The sequence below is a fragment of the Scyliorhinus canicula genome, chromosome 3, assembly GCF_902713615.1.
Source record: "Scyliorhinus canicula chromosome 3, sScyCan1.1, whole genome shotgun sequence".
Taxonomy (NCBI): Eukaryota; Metazoa; Chordata; class Chondrichthyes; order Carcharhiniformes; family Scyliorhinidae; genus Scyliorhinus; species Scyliorhinus canicula.
In genome coordinates this window covers 241117071-241135412 of record NC_052148.1, presented here as the reverse complement: position 1 = coordinate 241135412, position 18342 = coordinate 241117071, and the positions used below count along the sequence as shown (strand labels likewise).

The window sequence follows — 18342 nt, the reverse complement described above, 5'->3', positions numbered from 1 at the left end:
CTCCATCTCCACGTGTGCAAGGATCAGCCTGACGCAACTAAAAGTGGTACATAGAGCCCACTTAACAAGAACTGGTATGAGTAGGTTATTCCCGGAGGTGGAGGATAGATAGGAACGGTGCCAAGGAGGCCCGGCCACCCACGCCCACATGTTCTGGTCTTGCCCCAGTTTTTCGAAGAGGTCACAAAGATGATTGATGCAGGTAGGGCAGTGGATGTTGTCTATATGGACTTCAGTAAGGCCTTTGACAAGCTCCCTCATGGTAGACTGGTACAAAAGGTGAAGTCACATGGGATCAGGGGTGAGCTGGCAAAGTAGATACAGAACAGGCTAGATCATAGAGGCAGAGAGTAGCAATGGAAGGGTGCTTTTCTAATTGGAGGGCTGTGACTAGTGATGTTCCGCAGGGATCTGTGGTGGGACTTTTGCTGTTCGTAGTATATATAAATGATTTGGAGGAAAATGGAACTGGTCTGATTAGTAAGTTTGCAGACGACACAAGGGTTGGTGGAATTGCGGATAGCGATGAGGACTGTCAGAGGATACAGCAGGATTTAGATCGTTTGGAGACTTGAGCGGAGAGATGGCAGATGGAGTTTAATCCAGACAAATGTGAGCGAATGCATTTTGGAAGGTCTAATGCAGGTAGGGAATATACAGTGAATGGTAGAACCCTCAAGAATATTTTAAAAATATATATTTTTATTCTCCTCCTTTTTCACAATTTTTCTCCCGAATTTACACCCAACAACAATCAATAACCAACAACAAATATCTCAAACCCCATAACAGTATCAACGATCCCATCCTCCCACCATGCCCAGACATCAGCCCGCGGGTTAACATAAACAAATGACAAAGAAAAAAAAAGGAATCAGGGCTTACCCATAGCCATCTTCAACATACACAGCCCCCCTTCCCCCCACCCACCCTTCCCTCCCCCAACTAATGTTCGATGTTATCCAGTTCTTGAAAGTGCATAATAAATAGTGCCCATGACTTGTAGAACCTCTCCGAGCTTCCCCTCAGTTCGAACTCAACCTTCTCAAGGGTCAAGTATTCCAACAGGTCCACTCACCATGCAGGGGCACAGGGTGGAGAGGCCACGCTCCATCCCAGCAGGATCCGCCTTTGGGCGATCAATGAGGCGAAGGCTATGATATCTGCCTCCGCACCCGTTAACCCTCAAGAATATTGACAGTCAGAGAGATCTAGGTGTACAGGTCCACAGGTCACTGAAAGGGGAAACACAGGTGGAGAAGGTAGTCAAGAAGGCATACGGAATGCTTGCCTTCATTGGCCGGGGCATTGTGTATAAGAATTGGCAAGTCATGTTGCAGCTGTATTGAACCTTAGTTAGGCCACACTTGGAGTATAGTGTTCAATTCTGGTCGCCACACTACCAGAAGGATGTGGAGGCTTTAGAGGGGGTGCAGAAGAGATTTACCAGGATGTTGCCTGGTTTGGAGGGCATTAGCTATGAGGAGCGGTTGAATAAACTTGGTTTGTTCTCACTGGAACGACGGAGGTTGAGGGGCGACCTGATAGAGGTCTACAAAATTATGAGGGGCATAGACAGAGTGGTTAGTCAGAGGCGTTCCCCCAGGGTAGAGGGGTCAATTACTAGGAGGCATAGGTTTAAGGTGCGAGGGGCAGGATTTAGAATAGATGTACGAGGCAAGTTTTTTTACACAGAGGGTAGTGGGTGCCTGGAACTCGCTGCCGGAGGAGGTGGTAGAAGCAGGGACAATAGTGACATTTAAGGGGCATCTTGACAAATACATGAATAGGTGGGAATAGAGGGATACAGACCCCGGAAGTGTAGAAGATTGCAGTTTAGTCGGGCAGCATGGTCGGCACGGGCCGAAGGGCCTGTTCCTGTGCTGTATTTTTCTTTGTTCTTTGTTCAGACTTGCTGGGTACTGGACAGCCTTCTTCGAGGCAATGTCCAAAGTGGTTGGGATGAGAGTGGAGCCATGCCCGAAAGTGGCGGTCTTCGGGGTATCAGACCAGCCAGATCTATTCCTGGGGAGGAGGGCGGATGCCCTTGCCTTTGCCTCCCTGATCGCCCGCCGTAGAATCCTGTTCAGCTGGAGGTCAGCAGCATCACCCAAAGCTGCAGACTGGCTGTCCGACCTCTCAGAATCTCTCCAAATGGAGAAAATCAAATTCGCCATCTGAGGGTCAGACGACGGCTTCCACAGAACGTGGGAGCCATTCACCCAATTGTTCCGGGACCTGTTTGTGGCCAACGAACAAGCAGAAGAATAGTCAGGTAGCCAAGAATGAGGGTAAAGTAGCCGCAGTGGGGGAGGGAGGGATAGACCTTGGGGGGGGGGGGGGGGGGGGGGGGGGATAGCAGCTAAACTTAAGAGAAAAGATAGGCGAACCACAGGAGAAGGGGAGGGGGGGAGGGGGTGGAAGAGGGAGGAGACAGGGAACAATAGAGGGGAACCAGTGAGGTGGGGGGGGAGGCAAAGGAATGACAGCCGGAAGGAGGGCACGGGAAACAATAACAAACTTTACATCTAGAGGAGCAGAGAACAAGGAAAATCCGGGCGAAAGACGGGACGAACGGCTGAAGCGGAGGTGATCGCGAGTCGACATCGGCAGTGAAAACCGTCCGGGAGAAGCAAGTGACAACACCAACACCACATCCATTCACGTATTGCCCTCTGTAATTGTTCTGTATTTATTTCCCCAGCGTCCTAATGCATATGTAACCCCCCCCCCCAGTTTCCCGCCCCCCCTTCCACAAAGAGATGCCTACTTATGGGCTAAAGACAATCCTGCCAATTGTACAGAGCTGCTGTTGTTGAGCTAGCACATAATACCCTACCAGTTATTTTATTTTAACATTTTTTTGTTGTTGTTTGTTTTGTTTTTTGTGCGTGTTCCCTTCTCTTCTATGTATATATATAAATGTATTCTATTTTGTGTACATAACGGTAAATATACTTTATTCAAAAATCCAATAAAAAACATTTATAAAAAAAGAACATTCAAATGGGCCAGCACTCTGTCAGAGCGAATTCAGAGCAATTCTCAACGGGCATTCAAACTGCTGGGACCGGAGTTAGCGCTAAAGAGCTTGGCAGCTGGAGCTGTTTTTAAGCGCTCCATTCACCGCACACCCACTGCACCCACAAATAGGCTCCAGGAAGACCTGCCCTCCATCCAAGTTTGGGAGCCCGAGGTAGATCCACAGCTCCATGCCAGTGAGGAATAGAGGGACACTCTCTACCACCGGGTTGGCCGCAGATTCAAGCCTGCCCTCCTGGACCCTGCTTGGGAGTTGGTGGCAGAGGCAGTCAGCGCTGCAAGCCTCATCAGGAGGAGACAGCTGGTGATCCTGAGGAGTGGGGATCACTAGTGAGGCCTCCACCCTGAGAGGGGCCGAGAACCAGCGAGGGCTCCAAAGGCCACAGTGCAGGTGTCCTCTGGTTGGGGTGAACTCTGCTGATCACCTGCTTTCTCTGCAGTTGGGTAGCGCTTCTGAGAAGTGCCAACACCTGGTGGGCCCCTGATTGAGCTTGGCCTCGCCCATCTCGTTGATGCAACAGGGTATGAGGATGTCTGGAGGGGCAGCCTGGATGGGCTCCCAGATGACTAGGGGCCTTTGAGCATTTAAAGGATGCAATTAGCACTCAGCAGTGTGAGCAGTCAGGAGCCTGTAAATAGCACCAAACCGATGTGTTTAAAAGAAAGACTGCAGCAATGGCAGTCTGAACCAGGGAATCCCGATGGGGCACCCCGAGTCCACGGACTCGCCACCAAGTCGCTCCCCACCACTACCCTAGCCAGTCCTCAGTAAACCCGAGAGTTTCCAACAGTTTTTCAGTGTTTTTTTTAACCTCTTGCTCCCCTTCTGCAGCCATCATGCCCAGTCCCTGTTTGTAAAAACATGTAGTAATCTGCACCCTCGAGATTTACAACTAATTGTAAGTCTCGCTCAGGGGCTTTATTCCCTTTCAGGATGATCGCGCCCCCTGACTATATCTTTTACATCTATTTGCACGATTAATTCATTTGCTTTATTGCGAATGCTCTGCGCATTAAGGCACAAAAATAAATACCACTTTGGATACTATGGGGGGGGGGGGGGGGGGGGGCTGGCTTGTCTTTTTAACATTCCTTGTTCCGTTCCCACTATTTTTCACTGTGACCTTTCATGATTCTGGCCTTTGATTTCTCTGCCTATCATTTTTCTTATTCCCTTTCAAATTTTGTTCTTGTCCGTGTTTGCCCCTCTCCTGACTCCTTGCATAGGTTCCCATCCTCCTGCTATTTTAGTTTAAACCCTCCCCAACCACACTCGCAAATACTTCCCCTCGGACATCAGTCCAGGTTCTGCTTGGTGATCAATCCAATTTGTACTGTTCCCACTTCCCCTCAAACTGATCCCAATGTTCCAGGAATCTGAAACCCTCCTCCTCGCCGCATCTCTTCAGTCATGTATTCATCTGGTATATCCTGCTATTTCTACTCTGACTAGCACGTGGCACTGGTAGCAATCCTGAGATCACTACCTTTGAGGTCCCCGGTAACTATTGCATTTCCACACTTTTTACTCCTCCCCTCTGCAGTAAAGGCAACCATACAGCAACAAATTTGGCTGTTGCTGCTTTCCTCTGAGAGGCCACTCCCCCCCCCCCCCCCCCAATAGTATCCAAAGTGGTATTTATTTTTTGCAGGGGAATGGCCACCTCTCTTGCTCTGCCTAGAGGTCACTCATTCCTTTCCTGCTGGTGGAGTCTTAGCGTGCGGTGCGACCACCTCTCTCTATGTGCTATCCTCGATACTTTCCACCTGATGGACGCTCCACAGTATCCCCCATCGCCACCGCACCTCCGAAACCCAGGCTTCCAGGAGCTGCAATTGGAGACATTTCCTGCATTGGAAATGTTCCCGGATTTGCACAGAGAACAGGAGGATCACACCACAGCTTTGAGCTCTCCTGCCATCTTTACCCCTTTAAATTAAACCTTTTGGAAGATGCTTAAAATCAAATAACATTAATTAGTATAGGGACCTTCTTCCCAGGTCATTGTTACTGCAGAGTATAGTGCTTGCAAACTATAGACCACAAAGTATAGCCCCGACAAACTGCAAGCGATAAAAGTAGTAAATACTTACCCGGCCATACTCATGCAATCAACTGCTTCCACTTTCCTCACATCACTTTTGAATCCTGATGTCACCTCGGGAGCTCCAACTCCAAGATAGCACTCCGTTCTCAGTCTCGATCTTTCTCGCGTTCTTTTGTCCTCCTGGCTCTTCTTTCACTCTCGCTCTTTCTCGTGCTCTTTTATTTTCCCGGCTCATCGGGTTTTACTCTTTGTTCTTTTCAACAGGAATTCACTGCAGGAACCATGCAGTTCTCTTCTCTTTTGGGGTATCGTCCACCCAGCCCATTAGGCCTTCCCTCTTCACTCTCATCACACCCTACCCTCCACCTGATGTAGCCCGCACCCGTCATGCTCCAATGCCATTGGCAGTCTGTAAGAACTTCTTAAACAACACAGGCAGCAGGCTTCAGGACCTCTGGGGCTTTGAAAGTGGGCTCTGTCCCCTTCGACTCCCTGGTGCTAAGTGGAGACAGTGGTGCTCACCCCCTTCCCACTCGGAGGTCATAGCGCCTGGTTTCTGTTTTTAAAAAGCAGTAGCAATTCACGCCAGCATAACATCAGGCCCAGTAGGTGGGAAGATTCAATGAGGTCTGAAGATGCAATGTTTTCCTCACTAAATATCTGATAATGGTTCAATTTGATGCAAATCAGGTTCGCAGGTGCAAATCCCATTTTTGGCCTTTCGCGATAGTTAGCGGCCATTATGGGATTTCCACCATGGCGAACAGGCCCACTAAATCCCGTCTCTATTATATCATGACTGTAATTAAGTTATTTTAACATAATGAACACATAAAGGCTCTTTGCATGATGATATATAATTTTTAAATTTAAACGTTTGTGTGGCGAAGTACATTAAAAGTAAATGTTCTGTAATGTATTACTCGACGTTAAGTAATTTACAATAAAAAGCATTAATACATTAGTACTTTACAGGGTATAGTTATTTATAGGACAGATATTTTTCTGAAAATCTGTTCCCAAATGAAAATTTATTTTGTTCATGAAACCTCTAATTATGAATGTTCTTACCAATAAATCCAAGTTGCGAAAACTCCAAGACCACCCAGTCATCAGAAGGCTGTTGTTGTGCAAAGTTTACCATAGTTTGCAAGTAGTTAGGTGTTGCTATAATATCATCCTCCAACTGTTACAAAAAAAGAAACAAGTCGTTAATATATTATGTTGCAATAAGTAATTAACTTAAAAAAAAACACTTAGTCGTTTAATTTCCTTGGATAATGGATTGCTTAACAAATTCCTTTCTTTGTTCAGCCAACAAGAGTTCAAAATAGATAGGTTAACAAGTAGTAAAAAGATCCACAAAGAAAATTTACACATTGGGTTGAATTCTCTGCCCCAAGACGCCAGCATGTGGATCGCAATTGGGCGGAGGGAGTATTGGGCGTCCGACCAAAATCAGGGTTCGTGTCTGGCGCCTAACCAACCGCTATGCTCCAGCCCTCCGGGTGGCAGGATCGGGATTCTTGTCCGCCCACCAGTGGGACGGGCACCAGATTCTCCGGGCCCGCATGATTCTCTGGTCCTCTGGGCCAGGAATCACGTGGGCGGAGTTTACAACAGGTATAGGTAAACACCACCCTGACATGGTACAACAGGTACAGACAAACACGGCTCTGACGTGATACAACAGGTACAGACAAACATGGCCCTTACATGATGAATCTCGCGTGGGCCAAGGAGGTAACCCTCTCCCTTCCTCCGAGACCACTTAAATAAAGAGACCTCACCCACTGGGATCCCTAAATAGGGAAACCCCCCCCCCCACAGGGACAGCCTGAATAGGGTGACACCTCCCAGAGACCCCCTGACTAAAGGCACCCCACACAGAGACCTCTTAACTAAAGGAACCCCTCACAAGGACCCCTAACTAAAGGACCCCCAACAGGGACCCTCTAAATAGGGAGATCACCCCACAGGGACCCCCTAGATAGGGAGAACCCCTGACTATAGGAACCACACACAGGAATCCCCATCTAAAGGGACCCTGCACAGGGACCCCCTGACTAAAGGCCATACTCTTCTGTATTTTGTAGTGTCACCAGGGAGGTGGTGGCTGCTGCCAGTGCTACACCACCCAAGGCCTTGATCAAGGAGGAACCCAGACACAAATGAGTGATATTGGGAAGGGGATCACAGGATAAGGGTCATGGGGAAGCGGGTTGTGCAGACAGGGCAGAGATTGCCTTTCAGTAGGGTACCCCATCCCAGAGTTTGGTCCCTTAACCAGTGAGAGTTAATTTGAACGAGGGATCATCCCTGAGAGACCGCAAACAAACACATCAGTGTTTACTTGTTGTGCTGCCTGCTTGGCAAGCTCCCTGCCAGCTGCAGGGTTAAAACCTTTGGTGGCAGGATGAGGCCCTCAATTGGGCATTAATTGGGATGGAGGCAGGTGGTTGGCAGGGTCACCACACACCATGCATCTGCCCAATTAATGCCCGCTTGCCACCAAACTCACCATAGGGGCAGGCACAAAATTCCACCCATTGACTTTGGAAGGGATACAGGGCAGCAAAATTGTATTCGCGTTCAAGTGGTTAAATTATGAGAACAGGTTACCCAAATTTGCTTTGTATTGTCTTGCATTTAGATGGTTGACAGGTAATCTAATTGGGTCTCAAAATGATAATGCAATTTAATAGAATAGACAGCAAGAAACTGTTTCCTCTCTAGAGGAATTTAGTTCAAGAAGCCTTAATCTTAATATTAGTACTGGACAACTTAGAAGTAAAATCAGGAAAAGCTTTTTCATACAAAGGGCATTGGAAATCTGGAACTCTCCCTAAAAAGACTGTAAATGTGTGTCAATTGATATTTTGAAGTCTGAGATAGATTACTGTTACCAAAGTTACCTAGAATTACTGAGCAGTTGAGGTATTAATGTAATTGTTTAATATTGTGCCAGACACAGAGACAGGGAGATGCAGTATTTATGGTGAGGAAGGAGCAGGGATGACTTTCAATGGTCAGAAAATCTGGAGGTACAGGTGACACTGCTTAATTTATGAGAACTTCTTTCTCATCCAAACTCTAGCCAGGTTAAGGGGGGGGGGGGGGGGGGGGTGAAGGGTTGGGGTGAGATCACAAGTTGGGGAGACCACAGGTCAGCATTGGATCATGGCGGATGATTGCATAGGTTGGTGTCAACAGCAGATTGTGGTCGAGGGAAGCAGATCAAAACCGGTCAGTTTGCTTCTCCTGACCTACAGGCAGTTCTGGTTAGGATATTAGTTGCTGGATCAGTAGTTCTTGTCACATTTTAGCTTGTGGGTTTCCAGAGTTTTAGGAAATCCAACCTGCAACCACATGGCTGCTAAAATTTGAGGCTTGAAACTCATTGCAATATTGTAATTGCTGAGTATAGAAAACGGAAGGAAGCTAAGTTCAGGCACAGCATAAAGAGGGACAACTATGAGAAGGTGGGGCAGTCAATGCAGGACTGAGGGTGTTGTACCTAAATGCCCGCAGTATACAAAACAAGGTAAATAAGCTTGTTGCGCACATTTAAATTGGCAGATACAATGCTGTGGGCATCACAGAGATATGGTTGCCAGGGGATCAGGGCTGGGATCTGAATACCAAAGGATATGTGCCCTATCGAAAAGACAGGCAAATGGACAAAGGGGGAGGGGTTGCACTGTTAGTAAGAAATGAACTTAAATCTATAGCAAGAAGCGATAGAGGTTAAGAAGACGTAGAATCTGCGTGGGTAGAGTTGAGGAATCACAATGGAAAAAAGACCCTGATGTGAGTTATGTACCGCTCCCCTAGCAGTAGTCAGGATGTAGGGCAGAAAATAAATCGGGAGTTAGAAAAAGCATATATGAAAGGCAATAATACAATAATCATGGGGGACTTCGATATGCAGGTGGACTGAGAAAATCAGGTTGATAATGGATCCCAAGAAAGGGAATTTGTGAATGTCTATAAGATGGTTTTTGGAGCAGCTTGTGGTAAAGTCCACTAGGGAACAGGCAATTCTGGATTTGGTAATATGTAATGAGACAGACTTAGGGAACTTAAGGTGAAGGAACCCTTAGGGGGCAGTGACCATAATATGATAGAATTCACCCTACAGTTTGTCAGAGAGAAGCTGGATTCAGATGTAATGGTTTTACAATTAAGTAAAACTAACTACAAAGGCATGAGGGAGGAGCTGGCCAGAGTTGATTGGAAGGGGAACCGAGCAGGGAAGACAGTGAAACAGCAACAGTCGGAGTTTTGGGAGTTATTCAGGAAGCACAACAGAAATTCATCCCAAGGGGGAGGAAAAATGCTAAAAAGAGGACAAGGGAACCATGGCTGATAAGGGAAGTCAAGGACAGCATAAAAGCAAAGGAAAATGCATACAAAGTGGCGAGGATTAATGGGAAGCTAGAGGATTTGGAAGCCTTTAAAAACAAGCAGAGGACAACTAAAAAAGCAATAAGGGTGGAGAAGATGAAATATGTGTGTAAGCTAGCTTGTAATAAAAAAGAAGATTGTAAAAGAAGATTGTAAGAATTTTTTTTGATATATAAAAGGTAAGAGCAAGGTAAGAGCAAGGCAAGAGTGGACATTGGATCACTGGAAAATGAAGCTGGTGAAGTAGAAATTCGGAGCAAAGAAATGACAGAGGAACTGAAGACGTACTTTGCATCAATCTCCACAGTGGATGACACCACTGGCATACCAGAACTTCAAGAGAGTCGGGGGCAGAGGTAAGTGGAGAAGCCATCACTGAGGCGAAAGTGCTGGGCAAATTGAAAGGTCGAAAGGTGGATAAATCACACAGACCGGATGGACTACATCCCAGAGTTCTGAAGAGATAGCTGAGGAGATTGTGGAGGCATTGGTGATCTTTCAGGAATCACCGGAGGCAGGGAACAGCCCAGAGGATTGGAAAATGGCTAATGTAACACCCCTGTTTAAGAAGAGAGGGAGGCAGAGGACAGGAAATTATAGGCCAGTTGGCCTGACTTTGGTCGTTGGTAAGGCTATTAAGGATGAGTTTGTGGAGTATTTAGAAGTGCATGGTAAAGTAGGACTGAGTCACCGATTTGTCAAGGGGATGTCATCCCTGACAAATCTGTTAAAATTCTTTGACGAAATAACTAGGAAGTTAGACAAAGGAGAACCAGTGGATGTGATTTTTTTGGATTTCCAGTAGGCCTTTGACAAGGTGCTGTACAGGAGGCTGCTAAATAAGTTAAGAGTCCATGGTGTTAGGGGCAAGGTACTGGCATGGATAGAGGATTGGCTGACTGGCAGAAGTGGGAATAAAGGGGTCCTTTTCAGGATGGCAGCCGGTGGCTAGTGGTGTTCCTCAGGAGTCAGTGTTCGGACCACGGCTGTTCACGATATACATTAATGATCTGGAAGAAGGAACTGAGGGCATTGTTGCTAAGTTTGCAGATGATACAAAGATATGTAGAGGGACAGGTAGTATTGAGGAAGCAGTGGGGCTGCAGAAGGACTTGGACAGGCTAGGAGAGTGGGCAAAGAAGTGGTAGATGGAATCCAATGTGGAAAAGTGTGAGGTTATGCAGTTCGGTAGGAAGAATAGAGGCACAGACTAATTGGGGAAAGGCTTCAGAAATCTAATGCACAAATTGACTTTGGAGCTCTAATTCAGATTTCTCTTAAGCTAACGTGCAGGTTCAGTTGGCAGTTAGGAAGGAAAATGTAATGTTAGCATTCATGTCGAGAGGGCTAGAATGCAGGAGCAGGGAATATATAATTGAGGCTGTATAAGGCTCTGGTCAGACGCCATTTGGAATATTGTGAGCAGTTTTGGGCCTCATATCTAAGGAAGGATGCACTGGCCTTGGAAAGTGTCCAGAGGAGGTTCACAAGAATGATCTGTGGAATGAAGAGCTTGTCATAAGAGGAATGGTTGAGGACACTGGGTCGGTACTCAGTGGAGTTTAGAATACTGAGAGGCCTCGATAGAGTGGACGTGGTTAGGATGTTTTCACTCGAAGGAGAAACTAGAACCCAAGGGCATAGCCTCAGACTGAAGAAGCTATCCTTTAATAGAGGTGAGGAGGAATTTCTTCAGCCAGAGGGTGGTGAATCTGTGGAATTTATTGCCACAGAAGGCTGTGGAGGCCAAGTCACTGAGTGTCTTTAAAACAAAGATAGGTAGGTTCTTGATTAATAAGGGGATCAGGAGTTATAGGGAGAAGGCAGGTGAATGGATATGAGAAATGGATATTAGCCATGATTGAATGGCGGAACAGTCTTGATAGCCGAATGGCCTAATTCTGCTCCCATATTTTCTGGTCTTATGGCCTTAAACAGCCTACTTACATAGATACATAGAAGATAGGAGCAGGATGAGGCCTTTTGGCTCTACGGGCCTGCTCCACCATTCATCACGATCATGGCTGATCATCCAACTCAATAGCCTAATCCAGCTTTTTCCCCATAGCCTTTGATCATATTCTCCCCAAGTGCTATATCTAGCCCCTTCTTGAATATATTCAATGTTTTAGCATCAACCACATCCTGTGGTAATGAATTCCACAGGCTCACAACTCTTTGGGTGAAGAAATGCCTCCTCATCTCTGTCCGAAATGGTTTACCCTGAATCCTCAGACTGTGACCCCTGGTTCTTGACACACCCATCATTGGTAACATCTTCCCGGCATCTACCCTGTCTAGTCCTATTAGAATTTTATAAGTTTCTCTGCGATCACCCCTCATTCTTCTGAACTTCAACGAGAACAATCCCAACCTAGACAATCTCTCCTCACATGGCAGTCCCGCCATCCCTGGAATCAGTCTGGTAAACCTTCGCTGCACTCCCTCGAAAGCAAGACCATCCTTCCTCAGAGAAAGAGGCCTAAATTGCACACAATATTCCAGGTGTGGCCTCACCAAGGTCCTGTATAATTGCAGCAACACATCCCTGCTTCTAATCTCGAAACCTCTCGCAATGAAGCGCAACATACCATTAGCCTTCTTTACTGCCTGCTGCACCTGCATGCTTACCTTCAGCGAATGGTGCACAAGGACACCCAGGTCCTGCTGCACAGTCCCCTCTCCCAATTTACAACCATTCAGGTAGCAATCTGCCTTCCTGTTTTTGCTTCCAAAATGAATAACCTCACACTTATCCAAATTATACTGCATCTGTCATTGATTTGCCCACTCACCCAACCTGTCCAGATCATGCTGTAGGATCCCTGCATCCTTGTCACAGTTAACCCTCCTACCTAACTTGGTATCATCTGCAAACTTTGAGATGTTAAATTTTGTTCCCTCATCCAAATCATTAATATATATTGTGAATTGCTAGGGTCCCAGCACTGATCCCTGTGGTACCCCACTGGTTACTGCCTGTCAACTTGAAAAGGACCCATTAATTCCTACACTCTGTTTCCTCTCTAGTTTTCTATCCATCTCGATACATTACCCCCAATCCCATGCACTTTAATTTGATAGAACAGCAAAATCTCTGACTCACCATGAACAATACCATAAATATATGTATATAAAACCTTAGGTTTACACACACATGTCCTATTATCTTTCCATTAGAAATTTCAAGATCCAAATTTGTAATAGAGATTGCCCAACTCAACATATCACACTGTAATACACTTTCCGACAGTGGAGGTGCTGCAGTGCTGTCAAATATAATTACACGTCAGTGGTTTCCATTATGAATGCGAATATAAGAATTTGTCATGAAATATATAGCTACAAGGACCAAATGTATAATTTTTAAAAATCGGGCTGAATATTGATTGTGCAGGCTGATGTAATTATTCTCTGCCCTCTGAACCTACTTCAACCCAAGACTGTGGGCTTGTCTTAACAGCCTCATTGCGCCCGACTTGGTGTCACGATGAGGCCGTTGAATCTCGTGAGAAGCCTCAGATTCGCGTTGTTCGGGAGGTCTTAGGAGATTCAACCAAACCTCGCAAAATGTCGCGATTTGGATCTGGCTCTCACTGGGCGAGATCCAGATCAGCATGGCTCATTTAAATATGCATTCAGCAGCTTCTCCTGATGTTGGAGATCAAACAGCTTTGCCTGAGAGACCTTGCCAGGGCTACGTTTAGTACTGGTTCCATAAATGTGGACCAGTTGTAATGGTACCTTGGGGAGATTCCCTGGCTATTAGAACCCCCCCAGGTGGTTGGAGACAGGGTAGGATGGTACTGTGGCACTCCTGACTGCAACAGGGCACCTTGGCACTGCTACATGGCACCCTGTCACTGCCTGGCTGGCAGTACCAAGGTGCCCATGTGCCAGGTCGCCCATGCCAGGGGTTGTGCCTGAGGATGCCTTCCCGATAAGAGGTTGAATGAGGGTGCGGGGTGCTCGAGAACCCCATAAGAGATACATTAGGTGAAGTGGGGAAGTCCGGAGGGTGTGAGAGGGGTTGAAAGATCAGGCTGCCTTTAAAACTGGTGCCACGATCTGCGAGTAGTCTTCCTGCACTGGTTAGCTGAGTTCATAAGTGCAGGAAATGACTGAAGAGTTGCAGCGCTGGGAAACACACCGCTAAACATGCCCAAAACCGACTCTGGAATTTGTGATTCGCGCCTATACTTGGCATTTCATGGTTATCTGCAGAAATCATCATTCAATAAACTTACGATAATGATTTTCCAATGCTAGATTCTTTGGTGTGGATAATGCTCTCCATGTGTAAATTTACCCTTCTAATGTAGCACTGGTAAATTTGAATAGTTGACAATGATTTTAATGAAAATGTTTTGCATTGCAAAAAGCTTTCTATTGTATTTGAATACAAGCAGAAAATGTTAGAATTGCTCAGCAGGTATGGCAGTATCTGTGGATAGAGGCATAGAGGTTCAGGTTAATGATCTTCATCAAAATGAGAGGTCATCAACCCAAACATTAATTTTGTTTCTCTCTCCATAGATGCTAGTTGACCTGCAGAGTATTACAGGATTTTCTGTTTATATTTCAGACTATCAGCACCTGCAGCATTTGGTCCTTGTATTATATGGGGACACAGTTAAGCTGTATTCGCCTTTTAGAATTTGGCCAGAGGGTCTATCTCATTTGACCTATTATTTCATGATTCAAGATAACTTCTGAATTATAAGCTGCGACCAAATTGAACAGTTAAAATGATTCATAACAAGCAGAATTAAAGTTCAGGTTATTTGTTAGTCATCTAGACCCCAAGATTGAATTATTGTTTGCTGTGTTCCTCTCCCGCCATGTTGTGCAATCTTATTAACCTTTGCCAGTAATGCCTCTTCTTTGCTCCTGAAGCAAAATGACATGGGACCTTGCAGAATATCAGATGAACTACAGAGGAATTGGATATTTGCCTTTTATTGCACTGTTTAATTGCTTCCCATATTGGGATTTTTAAAAATCCAGCTAAATAGAAATAAAATATTGACCTTGCCTTCGCCGTTACATCTAGAAATCACATTTTCTTCAGGTCAGGCTCTCTGAAATCCTAAGGCTGTAAAACTTGCTATCAGCAGTCCAAACTTGGAATAAAGCAAGACCATGGGAGCAATTTAATGGCCTCATCGTGCCTGATTTAGTGTTGGGACGAGGCCATTCAATCTCGTGAGAGGCCTCTGGTGAGATTAATAACATTCAAAATGCCTCACCAGATTTAACAGAATCTCACGAGACTTCACGATCTGGATCTCGTCCTCACTGGGCATGATCCAGATCTGAATATTTAAATATGTGTTTGTGGGATTCTCCCAGTGCCTGGAACCGAATGGCCATGCCTGGGAGACCACGCCAGTGTGCTGTTTAGTACTGTTTTACACGAATGTAGACCAGTCAGTTATGGTGACACCTGGTGGTTGGGGGGGGGGGGGATCTCTCAGTCCAATAAAGACCCCGGGTGATCAGGTACCAGGGCAGGGTGGCACCCACTCTGATACCTGGGCACCTTGGCATTGCCAGTCTGACACCCTGGCAGTGACACCCACGCACCCTGAAAGTGCCAGCCTGGCACTGCCAGGGTGCACAGATAGCACTGCCAGGCTGGCAATGCCAGGGATTGGGTCCAGGCGGCCTTACCAGGTGGAGAGATGTTCCCGGGTGCATGCCCGAGGTTGGGGGAGGGTAGAATGGAAAATGGTGGGGCGGGGGGGGGGGGGCTGAAAGACAAAATAACACCCCAACCTGCAAGGGGCCTTTCCGCGAACACATGAGTCTAAATGTGGTCTCGGCGGAGAGGAATTCCCTGAGATCAAAGTGGCGTTAAATAGCGATGTTTTGTTACCAAGTGGTTGGTAACATGTGCTACTCAATCCTTGGTTAATGATGAGGTCTTCTGAATCTCGATGAAGAAGACTCAAACTCGTTCAGTAGTAACAAAAGGTTTATTGAATAACTATAACAATAATTGCAAGAGTTCTTTACTTTAACTTTGATACTAGTGATAAGGTTAACAAGATCTAACTACAGTAACTATATGTAACTCCACTAGCCATCTAACTAATCTGATACTGCCCTGGTCACAGTGCACCCAAGAGAGAGGAAGAGATACAATGTGGTTGCTTTTTATACCCCTGTTGGTCCGGCCCTCTACTGATCATGTGGTGCTACTGATTATACATTAACCCCCTATGTACATGCACATATAGAGATTACTACAAGTGAGATGTTTCTAAATGCGCCAAACTGGAGATAGATTTTTTTTCCTCTTAAATCGCGCCCCATGTGTGGCTTTCGTACAGACATTAATTTGAAATGTGCTTAAAGTCACATGGCATTACACTCTTGTTCTTTTTTATAAATTTAGATTACCCAATTCATTTTTTCCAATTAAGGGGCAATTTAGTGTGGTCAATCTACCTAGCCTGCATATCTTTAGGTTGTGGGGGCGAAACCCATGCAAACACGGGGAGAATGTGCAAACTCCACACGGACAGTGACCCAGAGCCGGGATCGAACCTGGGACCTCGACGCCGTGAGGCAGCAGGGGTAACCCACTGCGCCACTGTGCTGCCCCTGGCATTACACTCTTGACCGGGGAACCAGAGCTTTGTGGGTGCATCCTTTCGTTAATCTGCCAGATTCAAATGATTCAATCTTAACATTAACAAAGAGCAAGGGCAGTCAGGTGAAAAATATAAAATGTTGTGATTGCCAGTTGGATCACCTACAAATGTTTTAAGATTGCCTTCACACTGCCTGTGGATATACTGGAGAGAGCGCAACGTCTAAGTGGTGTCTAACTTAATGTAGCTAACTGTGTATTCGACGTCTATATTTTACATCAATTCAAGCTGAAATTGCTTCACACTGACACAAACTGAACAATGTAACTGGCCTATTTGTGGTCACAACCACAAAGCCTGTGTATCTCCTGAAATATCAAAGCTAATAGTGTACATAACTTTGGAAAATAGATGAGTAAATTATCAGTGGAGTAAATTACTCACTCTACAGAATATGTAGTTGCATATTAACACTTGCAGTTGTCAACACTATTGCAAAACATGTATTTGCTTTCAAGTGAACTTTATCAAAACTGATGCAACATGACAATATCATCAGACTTGTGAGGACAAGCGGATGCTTACCTGAACAATTTTCACCTTCCTCCTCCATGGAAAAAATTCAACATTTAGTGTGTATCTGCATGACATTTATATTTGTATGTTTATAGGGGAATGGTCGCCGGCACGGTGGCACAATGGATTAGCACTGCTGCTTCATGGCGCCGAGGACCCGCTTTCGATCATGGCCCCATGTCACTGTCCATGTGGAGTTTGCACATTTTCCTCATGTCTGCGTGGGTCTCACCCCCACAACCTAAAGATGTGCAGTGTAGGTGAATTGGCCAGACTAAATTGCCCTTTAGTTGGAAAAAAGAATTGGGTACTCTAAATTTATTTAAGAAAAAGATGTTTATAGGGGAATGGTAGCACAGTGGCAATGTTTTTTTTTAATATAAATTTCGAGTACCCAATTCATTTTTCCAATTAAGGGGCAATGTAGAGTGGCCAATCTACCTAGCTTGCACATTTTTGGGTTGTGGGGGCGAAACCCACGCAGACACGGGGGGAATGTGCAAACTCCACACGGACAGTGACCCAGAGCCGGGATCGAACCTGGGACCTCAGCGCCGTGAGGCCGCAGTGCTAACCCACTGTGCCACTGTGCTGCCCGGCACAGTGGCAATGTTAACGCTCAGTAATCCAGAGGTTCAAGAGATGGCCAACATGGCATGGCGACGGGGGATGGGGTCAATTAATTAATAAATCTGGAATAAAATACTCGCCTCACTAATAATGATAATGAAACTGCCAACTTATCATCTAAACACATCTGGGCCGGAATTCTCCGGTCGTTGGGATTCACTTTTCCCACTGGCAGCGCACATCCACCAACAGGTTTTGTGGCGGTGTGGGGTGATTTCAATGGGAAATCCCATTGAAACGTGACCGGAGAATAGGATCCTGCCACCAGCGAACGGCACACTGCCGAGAAACACGCGGCTGGGGGACCGGAGAATCCCGCCCTTGGTTTACTGATGTCCGTTAGGGAAGGAATTTTGTTGTCATTACCCAATTTGGCCGATATGTGACTTGCCCAGTTTGCCCACAACCCACGGCAATGTGGTTGACTCTCGATACTTAACTGCCCTCCACAGTTGTATCACTGTGGGTACCTACACCAGTGGTTCAAGTAGGTAGCTCAGCACCGCCTTCTCAAAGTCACTTAGCAATAGACAGTAAATGGCAGTGATGCTCACACCCCATGAACAAATTAAAAGGTGTTTAAACTGACCCCCCAGCAATAATATTATAAACAAACACGTATTCGTATGACATTAACTTCCTCTGCTGTTTTACCGATAGCGCTAACCCAATTATGATGACAAATACTTTGATCTTTGTTTGTCTTTACCACATTTCCAATAATTGGTCATACTACATACAGTACTTTCAGCACAATTAAAGTTTAACTGCCCATTTCACCATGACCTGCCAAGCGTTCAGGCCTCTGAATCAAGCCATGTTGAACTTAAAGCATTCCCTGAATACATTTAAAAATAATCTATATCTGTACCATTTCTTCTGATTAAATGTTTAGTTTGTTTCTTTCAGGTATTATCTCAATTACTTCTTACTGAGACACAAAACCTATTCATATTGGTTCTGATGAAAGCAGCCAGTGTGCTAATTGTTGACTGGTAAAAGAGAAGATTACTGGAAAGTCTTCAAATGCCACAGAGAAA

General features: G+C 45.7%; 1 protein-coding gene across 1 annotated transcript in view; it reads right to left on the bottom strand.

The window, feature by feature from the left end:
• LOC119963399 (alpha-1,3-mannosyl-glycoprotein 4-beta-N-acetylglucosaminyltransferase B-like) overlaps positions 1-18342 on the bottom strand; it is a 300546-nt gene that overhangs the window by 58928 nt on the left and 223276 nt on the right. Inside the window, exon 8 of the mRNA XM_038792464.1 lies at positions 6162-6276. Coding sequence (XP_038648392.1) covers positions 6162-6276 — 115 coding nt within the window. The remainder of the gene's footprint in view (positions 1-6161; positions 6277-18342) is intronic.